The following is a 10,808-nucleotide window of genomic DNA, read 5'->3' as shown; positions in this document are numbered from 1 at the left end:
CTTTGAAGCTGGTAAATGATGTGGAGGCCATTGGGCTGTTGGTTTCCCAGGTGAAATAAAAGTATTGTACTTCCAGTTTTGGTTTGGCCTCACTGTGATAGTGGAGGCAGCCAAGGATGGACATGTCACTGGTGCAAATGGGAAGGGAAATTAAGGCAGATGGCAACCAGAAGATTGGGTTGGTTAATGCATACAGAGCACAGACGCTCAGTGAACTGGTCCCCGCATGCGTTTGGTCTCCCCAATTAGATACCATATCGGGAGCAATGGATGCAATTGAGGTAGTTGAATGAATTACTGCTGGATCTGGAAGGATTGTTTAAGGCCTTGGACAGAGGTGAGAGGGGAGGTGGTGTGGGGATAGGTGTTGCACCTCTGGCGGTTGCACGGAAAGGTCGGTGGAGAGTGTAGACTTGGCGAGGGAGTTGCGGAGTGAACGGTCCCTGCAGAAAGCAGACGGATAGGGAAGGAAATATCTTTTGTGATGGCGGAAATGTCAGGGGATGATGTGTTAGATTTGGAGGTTGGAGCGGTGATACGTGAGGACTAAAGGAACTTTATCCTTATTGTTATTGGGGGAGGTGGTTTGAGACCAGAAGTGTAGAAAATAAAAGAGATATGGTTGAGGGCATCCTTAATTATGGAGAAGGGGAAAACAATGGTCCTGAAAGTAGGACAACATCTGGGACATCCTGGAGTGGAATGCTTCATCCTGGGAGCAGATGCGGTGGAGTCGGAGGGATTGGGATTATCAGCAAGCATTTTTACAGGACAGTGGGTGAGAGGTGTAGTCAAGGTAGTTGTGTAAATCAGTGGATTTGAAATAGATACCAATGATGATGAGTCAGTTTCCGGAGATGGAGACAGTGAGGTCCAAGAAGGGGAGGGAGGTGTCAGAAATGATCCAGGTGAATTTGAGGGCAGGTGGAAGGATCACGAGGCAATACCGATGCAGTTATCAATATAGCAGAGGAAGAGAGGAGGGATGGTGCTGGTGTAGTTGTGGAAGAGGGACTGTTCCACAAATTCTACAAAGAGGCAAGCATAGCTCTGTCCCATGTGGGTGTCCACGGTTTTGGCTTGTAGGAAATGGGAGGAATCAAATGAAAAATTGTTGAGGGTGAGGACCAGTTCTGTCAGGTGAATGAGTGGGTCAGTGGAGGGGGACTTGTCGGGCCTACAGGACAGGAAGAGGAGGCAGCAACCTGATGGCTCAGTGGCTAGCACTGCTGCCTCACAGCACCAGGGACCCGGATTTAATTCCAGCATCGGGCAATTGTCTGTGTGGAGTTTACACATTCTCCATGTGTCTGCATGGGGCTTCCTCTGGGTGCTCCAGTCTCCTCTTACAATCCAAAGATGTGCAGGTTAGGTGAATTGGCTATGCTAAGCTGCCCACTAGTGTTCAGGGATGTGGGGGTTAGGTGCATTAATCAAGGAAAATGTAGAGTAATGGGGTAGGGGAATGGGTCTAGGTGGGGTATTCTTCGGAGGGTCAGTGTGGACATGATAGGCCAAAGGGCCTGTTTCTAGATGGCGTAAAGGGCCTGTACGTCCATGGTGAAGATGAGATGTTGGGGGCTAGGGAACTGAAAGTTTTTGGAAGAGGTGTAAGGTGTGGGTTGTGTCTTGAATGTAGGTAGGGAATTCCTTGACCAAAAGGTGAAAGAACAGAGTGGAGGTCGCCTCGAGCACCTGGAAGGATATGGGCAGCAGATACACAGTGACATCAGGTGCATGATCTCCAAGTCACACACCATACTGATTTGCAATTATCATGCTGCTTCTTCACTGTTGCCAAGTCAAACTCCTAAACACTGAGGGTCTAACTACACCCAGTGGAAAGCAGCAGCTCCCCACTTCATTCTTTAAGGTAATTAAAGATAGGCATTAAATGCTGGCCTGCTTACCTTCCACAAATAAATTTAAAAATTGCTACTCGCTATTTAAGAGCAGGAAATACAGATTCCATTGTATCAAAACCTTCAAACTTGCTAAGGATATGAATTTGCAAGCAAAGTGCCCCACCCAATTGCTGTTAAAAACTTGATTCTTTAACCCCAAGCCCATGATTAACATTTCAAGACAAGTTTTGTGGTCCTCTAATGCATTAGATAGAGCCTAATGCCAAAAATAAAGGCTTGTCCAATGAGTCAGATTTTATTTTAACCTAACAACGGCAAAACACTGCAGCCAACTTGTGAAATCAATTGTGAACGTTTGCTACTCATGCCCAAGGATGTGATCACAAAATGCTGTCCTTATGATACAAGCTACTCTTGAACTAGTTGAAAATTGGCTTGAAGTCACATGTTTCAGATACAAAATTTTGTAGACAACTAAATAGGATTTTTAAAAATAGTATAAATAGAAAGGGCAGTAATAAACAGCAATGATAACATCACATATAAATGAGCAAGACAGAAAATTAAGATGAAAACAGTGCAAACTTAGAGGAGGTTAATTGTGTCCCAACCGCAAAGCAAAGCTGAAGAACAAGACTGCTCCACAGAGGGAATCATCATTCCCAACTATACTGACATTGGGGCTAGATATATCTCCAAATGGGCAACAGTAAACTTGTATCCAGGGCACTTTTGCATAGCTACAGCCCAAAGCAATTACACATTTTGAATTCTGAATGTAGTAACGCCCAAAGTAATTCAGAGCATTTCTTGTGCTGTGGCTGCAGAATAGGGCATTCTAACATGCAGGCTAGATAGCAAACATTACATTTATCATTTCTTACATGCAAAGAAAAATCAAGGTGCAGCTGTAAGACAAATATGTAATAGCACGGTGAGGCAGAATAAGTCTGCTTCTACTTTCAAAACCCGAAATAGATGTTGGTCAGGAGACCAAAGTTCACTGTGCAGCCAAGTAAAGCAATTACAGCAGCTCAATGCCAAACAGACTTAACATGCTGCTATATTAGAGGGGCTTTGTAAATGCTTTGCTCATTACCTCAAAAATATATACTTGCAAATATGATACAATATTTGCATTACCCCTACCACCCTCTGGGTGAACCGATCCTTCCTCAAATCCCTTCAAACTCCTGCCCCTTCCTTAAATCCGTGTCTAGAGGGCTATTGACCCCTCTACTAAGGAGCCAAGTTCCTTCCCATCTAACCCCCTCAATTTTGTAAATTTCAATCAGCCTTTTCTGCTGTAATGAAAACAACCTCAGTATATCCATAATCTCTTCACAGTTGAAATGCTCCATCCCAGGCACCATCCCAGCGAATCTCCTCTGCATCTTGGCTGGTGCAATCATATCCAGATTAGCACTCCAGCTGTGGCCGAACAAACATTTCATACAGCTCCATCAGGACTTCCCTACTTGTGTACTCAGTGCCTTAACTAATAAAAGGCAAGTGTCTCATTTGCCATCTTAACTACCTTATCGATCAGCCCTGTTGCCATCTTGGATTATCAACATGCATACTGAGATCAGTTATTCTGAACTTATCATTCATCAAACATTTCCTTGCCTTGTTAGCCCTCCCAAGGTGTATCAGCTCTCACTTTTCTGGATGAAATTTCATTTGCCACTGTTCAGCCCAACTGACCAGCCCATCTGTATCATCCTGTAATCAAAGGCTTTCTTCCTTGCTATTTACCATATTGTCAATTTTTGTCTCAGTGAAATTACTGATCATTCTTCCTACATTCATATCCAGATCATTAACATGTATTACAAACAGGAGATCCAGCACTAAACCCTGCATATGCTACACGTTTCCAGTTGCAAATATCAGCTTTCAATCATAACCCTCTGCCTCCAACCTCTGAAACAATTATGTATTTAAATGCCAAAACGTTGTGGATCCATTGACCAATGTCCCATTCAAGACCTTGGCAAAATCCTTACTCATGTCCACGTATAATATATCAACTGCACTGCCCTCATCTATAAACCAAGTCCCCATCTCCCAATATTTGATAGACACAATTTCTCCTGACAAAGCCACACTAATTATCCTTGATTAATCTTCACCTCTCTAAGCAGAGATTAATTCTGTCCCTCAAGGTGTTTTTCCAATACTCTCCCTATACAGATGTTAGACTCACCGGCCTGTTATTTCCTGGTTTATCCATGCCACACCGGAATGATGGTACCACATTAGCGGTCCTCCAACCCCATGGAGAATTCAAAATCTCTATTTCTGGTCTATCTTTTTCCATGACTACCTCAAATTTAACTGAGTTATGGTCATTAACACAAACACGTGTCACACTTGTCACTTAGCCAGCTTATTCCTTAAAAAGTTAGGTCTATCACCACTCCCTCTCTTTAGGGCTTTCTACGTGCTGGATTTAAAAGCTCCCATTGATGCAGTTTAAGAATTCCACCCCCATTAAGCCTTTCACACTTTGCTGAAGTTAATATTGAGGAATCTGAAGCAGTTTCTTTTACCACTCTATTTTTAGACTTCTGATATTTGCCAACATACCTGTTCTTCTTATTGTCGCTGACTGTTATGGGGTCTGTCATAGACTACCAATGTGATCATGGCTTTTTAAAATTCTACTCATATGGCCTCATTTGAAGAGCATTCCAAGATATCATGACTCAACTTATTAACAGACACCTTAAATCAAGACTGAGACTGAGACCATCAACTCCTCTTTTACACCAATCCCCATCTCACCTGAAAATTCTATATCCCAAAATATTGAACCTGCCAGCTCTACCCACTATCAACCAAGACTCGACGATAGCAATGTCATACTTGTCCAGTTCATCAACACTCAGTTTATTTGCTTTCCTTGAGATTCCTTGCAATAACGCAAATGCAATGCCCCCTTTGCCTTAAACTTGAGTATATATGCTACACCTTCCAGACTGACTGTTTTTCTATACGTGTTTGTGCATTAACCCTTAATGTACCTCCACTCAATACCTCATTCCCTGCCAAATTAGTTTAAACCCCCCCACCAACAGCACTAGCAAACCATCTTGCAAAGATGTTGGACGTGTTATGGTCCTGGTGCAACCTATATGATTTGTTCAAAAATCTAAAGCCCTCTATCTTGTACCAGGATTCTTCAGACTTGCATTAATCTGCTCTGTTAATTCCAATAGTCACCAATATGTGGCACTGGGAGCAATCCAGAAACTAGACATTGAGGTCCTGCCTTTCAATCTGCTTTTTAAATTCCAAATCCATAAATTCTTATTTCTGGACTTCATTCTTATCATCTATATTGTTGGTACCTAGATGAACAACCATCACTGACTGTTTGCCTTCACCCTTCAGAATACTCTGCAGCCAGTAACATATTTGGCTCATGGATAATTAAATAACATTCAGCTCCTCTATTCTTGCTGCCAAATATCATAACCTCACATTTTCCCATATTAGGTTCCATCTACCAAATTGGTAACATCCTGGAATCATGTCTATGGCTTTTGTTAAATTGATAAAAGATAATCTTAAACACAACACCTACACCAATGTCTGCACATTTTATGGTTTTGAAGATTTAGAACTTGAATATATTTGGATTTGCAGAAGGCATTTGATAAGATACCGCATATTGATTATTTTAGAACAGTGAATAATACATCTCAGGAACTGGCTCTTCAAACCATCACATCTATGCTGAACATATCACCATTATAAATTAATCCCATATGTCTATGTATGGCCCTTGTCCCTCTATTCCCTGCATGTGTCAAAGATAAGAGCCCATCAGCACTGACAGAAGATTGACTAACTAATAGAAACAAGGGAGTGGGTTAATGGGAGTCATTTTCAGGACGGCAAATTGTAACTGGTGGAATGCCACTGTGGAAATACATTAATGACTTGGATGAGCAAAGTGAATACACTTTAACCAAGTTTGCAGATAACACAAAAACAGTCAGAGTTATACAGCATGGAAACAGATCCTTCAGTCCAACTAGTCCCACTTGCCTATGTTTGGCTCATATCCCTCCAAACCTTTCCTATTCTTGTACTTATTCAAATGTCTTTTAAAGATTATAACTACACCTGCATCCACCACTTCCTCTAGCAGACTGTTCCACATATGAACCACACTGCAAAATAAAGTTGCCCTTGTTCTTTTTAAATCTCTCTCCTCTGACGTTAAAAATATGCTCCAGAGTTTCAAACACCACACACAAGAGAAAAGACCCCTGCTATTCACCTTATCTAAGCCCCTCATGATTTTATAAGCCTCGATAAGGTTACCTCTCAATCTCTGACCCTTCAGTGAAAATAGTCCCAGTCTATCTTTATATCTCAAACCTTCCATTCCCATCAAAATCCAAGTTAATATTTCTGAATACTCAAATTTAATAATACCCTTGCCAAAGCAGGGCAACCAGAACTGAACACAGTATTCGAGAAGAGGCCTCCACAATATCACTTACAATTTCAACATGACATCCTAATTCCAATTTTCAAAAGGAGTGAACAATGAAGGTAAGTGCACTAAGTGCCTTAACTACCCTGTCTACAATTTGACACAAATTTTGAAGACTGTGTACTTGAAACCCTTGGTCTCTTTCCCGCAACACTGTTTTAAAAAAATTCTCAAGGTCAGGTTCGTAGGAGAGTAGTCTGACACAGAACAAACGACCAAGAGGCGAGACTGCTAGAATATGGGCATTTTATTCCCCGCAGTGTCGCACAACGGGTCTGGCTTATACTCACTCTACATGTTACAAAAACTGGGAGCCGTCAGTTCTCGTAGAGCGGTTGCCAACAACCCACGCTCGGCGGTTAAACGTAACCCCGGAGCAGACTCACCGAACTGGAGACTTTTCCAGCTGATATACTCCCTTCCAGATATAAACATTCATGTGAACAGCAGAGCAAGGCTAAAAAACACATTCCATTCTGGTTACATACAGATAAGAAGATTCACACGGGACTAAGCAACACCTCCATTCTGGTTAGATTCACACATGTATTGGGACATAATTTTTAACCGTTTCACCACATTCCACTGCTTGGAATTTTACACCACAAACACTACCCAGGGTCCTACAATAAATTGTAGGAGTGCAGCCCTTGCTTGGTTTTACCAAATTCCATACCACAAATTTATCCAAATTAAACTCCATCTGCCACTCCTCACCTGATCGAGGAGATTAATCAAAATCGCTTTTAATCTTAGATAACTGTTTTCACTGTCCACTCTACCACCGATTTTGGAGGCATCCGCAAACTTACTAATCAAGTCGTCTGAAGTCTCATCTAAATGCTTACATAAGTGACAAACATAAGTGGACCCAGTACAGATATTTGTGGAATTCCACTGGTCACAGGCCCCTCAGTCCAAAAAAAAAAGCCCTCTGCCACCCTCCCTTCTACCATAAAGCCAATTTTGTATCAAATTGGCAAGCTCTCCCCGAATCCTATATGATTAACTTTAGGAATTAGTCTACCATGCGGAACCTTATCAAAGGCTTTACTAAAGTGCACGTAAACAACATTTACTACTCTGCCCTTTTTTTTTTAAGTTGCCTCTTTAAAAATACTCAATCAAGTTTGTGGTGGGAAGACATGGTGACAATGATACATTGTCTGCAGAGGAAGACTGACATTAATTGAGCAGACAAACTTAGAATATAATGTAGGATAATGTGAGGTTAAGCACTACAGCAGGAAGACATGGAGGAATGAGCATTATTTAAAATGGAGAAAGACTGCAGAATGTTGCTGCACAGAATTCTTGCACACAAAAAGAAACTACCATGTAGGTTTAGCAGGTAAGAGGGATGGCAAATAGAATGCTGACCTTTATTTCTAAGGGAATCAAATATATAAGTAAGGACGTCTTAAAATTTAAACCACAGCTGGACTACTGAACAGCTTTGGTCCCATCATGTTATATGGGCACTGGAAACAGTGCAGAGAAGGTGCATTAGGGTTGATCCCATGTCTGGAGGAATATCCTTAAAACTTTAAGTACTTATTGACATTTAGAAGAAACGATAGGTAACCTTATTGAAACACACAAAAGGTTTAGGAGGTAGATGTTGGGAGATTGTATCCCTTTGCGAGAGAGTCTAGGATCAAGTGGCAATCTCAAAACTAAGTGCTTACTCAGACAGAAATGAGGAGAGATTTCTTTCAGAAGAAAGTCAATCTGTGGAATCCATAGGAGTGTAGAGGCTGTGTAACTAAATATGTTACAAGAGGAGAGAAACAGGTTATGGGGAAAAGGCAGAAAGTGTAGTTGCGGATTATTAGATCAGCCATGAAACAGCCAGTGGACGTGATGGGCTGAATGATCTACTTCTGCTCCTACATCTTATGGTCTTAACTCATGCTGTTCTTCTGTGACTGATATTTTCATGTATACCTCAGTTTTTACTTGCAGGGCTTATTTCTGTTTCCATTCATCATAATAAAAATGCACAGTAAGGATACAGTAAGGAAATGAATGGAAAATAATTTGGAGAATATATCAACAAGCACCTTGCTGTTCAGTTATCTTAAAATGGATTCCATAGTGAATTAAAATAGTTATACTACAGAAATCACAAAAGACCTTCTGCTTTGTAATTGATACCTAAGAAAATGACAGCCATACATTAATTCAGCAGTTGTCACTTTTACATTCAATGGTAGTCATCACAGTTATTTCACTGTACTGTCTTCCTGGTCAGTTTGAGGAGAAACTGTTAATTATGTGGGAAGCCATTTTGCAATCCAAAATAGAACCAATACATCTGAGGAAAAACACCTATGACTTGCCAAATAGAAAGAAAGAATGTTAAAATAAAGTAAGTTATCACTGAGTTTAACCAAGGTAGAAAAGACCTCAAAATGCCCATACTCAAGACTAGGCTTGAATTAGGCAGAAATGTGGAGTGCCTGGCTAAGCAGGCTCAAGCCACAGCATTAACCAAATCAGGAGTGTGAACTGGGTCCATGACATGTCAAAAAATGTGACTTGATTTCTTCAACATATTTACAGTAGACCTAGCAATAAATATCAAAAAGCTGCTTTGTGGAACAGAAATAATTGACAGGATAATTTCTCACATGATACATAAACTGGGATTTGAAACAAATGGAAAAACCATAAATCTCCACAATGTCAATAAGAACAATAGGGAAAAAAGTGCACCAGATTGCATAGAGCAATTCGAACAAAATATGGTAGTGATGCAAAGTTTAATTGTTCTTTGTTCATACTGGCACATTTTCTTCTCACTACTTTACATGTAGTCAGCACTGTCTTCAAAAATTTTCAATGGCAGCAAGCCGTGTCAGCCCTTCACCCAAAAATACAATTTAGTAAAATAGCTAAAGTGCAGAATATTTCAATATTGAACTTAAATTGAAAGCAGGGTATTATTTGCATTTTCCAGTCATAACATTCATGACATCAATGATTCTACAAAGCACTTGAAGCAAGCTACTGCAGTGCAATCAAGCAAACAGTATGGCAAAATCAAACTGTTCTAAGTTAATGTTAACTATAAAACTATTTTCAGATACATGCAATGTCATTCCTTAAGGACAAAGAACTTTCAAGGACACACTGCCAGAGGGTCATTTTTAACCCCTCTGGCATTTTGGCAATATTCTCCATTATGATCCACCCACTAGTCAAATATGTGTGAGTGTATATGAATGCAGGGTGTATTCCCCCCCGCACCCAGTTAGACGAAATCAGACATGAAAGTTTTTGTTCAAATGTACCAACATTTTTCCAGTGTATGGGTCAGCTTCACCAACAGCAAAAGCAGTAACCCAAAATAATCATGGCAAGTTTTACAGACCTGATTCCAAATGGGCATAAACAACATAGCAATGAAAGGAAGACATTTTGCAACAAAAACAAAAGCAGCAACTTGCTCACAACCAGCCCAGGGTTATATTCACTGACAACTATTTACAGACAAACGTCTCCAGCAGACACCAGCCCCACCCTCACTGACTCTACAGTTAAAGCCTGTTGTGCTGTTCCACTAATTCCGACTGAAAGAAGTTTGTTAATTCATGAACTAAATACCCCGAAGATACAAATCTCACTAACCAGTGAATATCCCATTGCCGGGAGAAGCGAGAAGAGCAGAACCTCTCTAAACAGGTCCACATACACCAACAACTACCCTTCACTCTCCCAGCACGCATGCGCACGCCGCCCACTTAATAATGACGCCGGGGACAGTGCCGACCAGCGGCCGGGAAGACCATCGTTGTTCATTGACAGCGCCGACCAGCGGTTAGGAAGACTCATCGCTGTTCCGTGACAGCGCCATCCAGCGGAGGGGACGACGTATCGTTGCCCAGGGACCAATATGGGGTGATCAACTGGAGTAAACACTACATCTGCAGTCAGAGGATCCCTTTGTGGATGTCAGCCAGGGCCAAGGCTGTGGTACACTGGGTGGTCTGGGGGTGGGAGGAAGAAATATGGAAGGACAATAGTGGTCGAGAATTCATTAGTGAGAGGAGAAAACAGGCACTTCTGCAGCTGTAGACCAGACTCAAGGATGGTATGTTGTCTTTTGGGTGCAAAGGTACAAAATGCCACAGAAAAGCTCAGGGCATCCTGAACGGAAGGGTGAAGAGAGTCAGACATTGTAGTTCTTGTCAGGCCCTTTTATGGGATATAGGTAAAACAGTGTTACTTCTGCAATCATAATTGCTTATGCAAGGTAAATGAACTCACACCAGTGTATAATTGTTTCAACCAAGAGCTAAGTTAACAAGAATGAAAACTATGTGAAGGAAATATATAATTGTTTTTGTATTAGCTAAAATGTGCATACAAGAATGAATGTGCCTGCAAACAATGGTAGATGTTACAGACAAATAGATAAGGTGCTG

General features: G+C 41.2%; 1 protein-coding gene across 1 annotated transcript in view; it reads right to left on the bottom strand.

The window, feature by feature from the left end:
* Window positions 1–10,118, bottom strand: part of LOC122563254 (NADH-cytochrome b5 reductase 3-like) — a 37,211-nt gene extending 27,093 nt beyond the window's left edge. The window contains exon 1 of the mRNA XM_043716893.1: window positions 10,012–10,118. Within this exon, the coding sequence (XP_043572828.1) occupies window positions 10,012–10,026 (15 nt within the window). The 5' untranslated portion in view covers window positions 10,027–10,118. The remainder of the gene's footprint in view (window positions 1–10,011) is intronic.
* Between the last annotated feature and the right edge of the window lie 690 nt (window positions 10,119–10,808).

This window comes from Chiloscyllium plagiosum, chromosome 26, assembly GCF_004010195.1.
Source record: "Chiloscyllium plagiosum isolate BGI_BamShark_2017 chromosome 26, ASM401019v2, whole genome shotgun sequence".
NCBI classification, from domain to species: Eukaryota; Metazoa; Chordata; class Chondrichthyes; order Orectolobiformes; family Hemiscylliidae; genus Chiloscyllium; species Chiloscyllium plagiosum.
The sequence above is the reverse complement of the archived record's forward strand: the minus strand, read 5'-3'. Positions and strand labels throughout refer to the sequence as shown.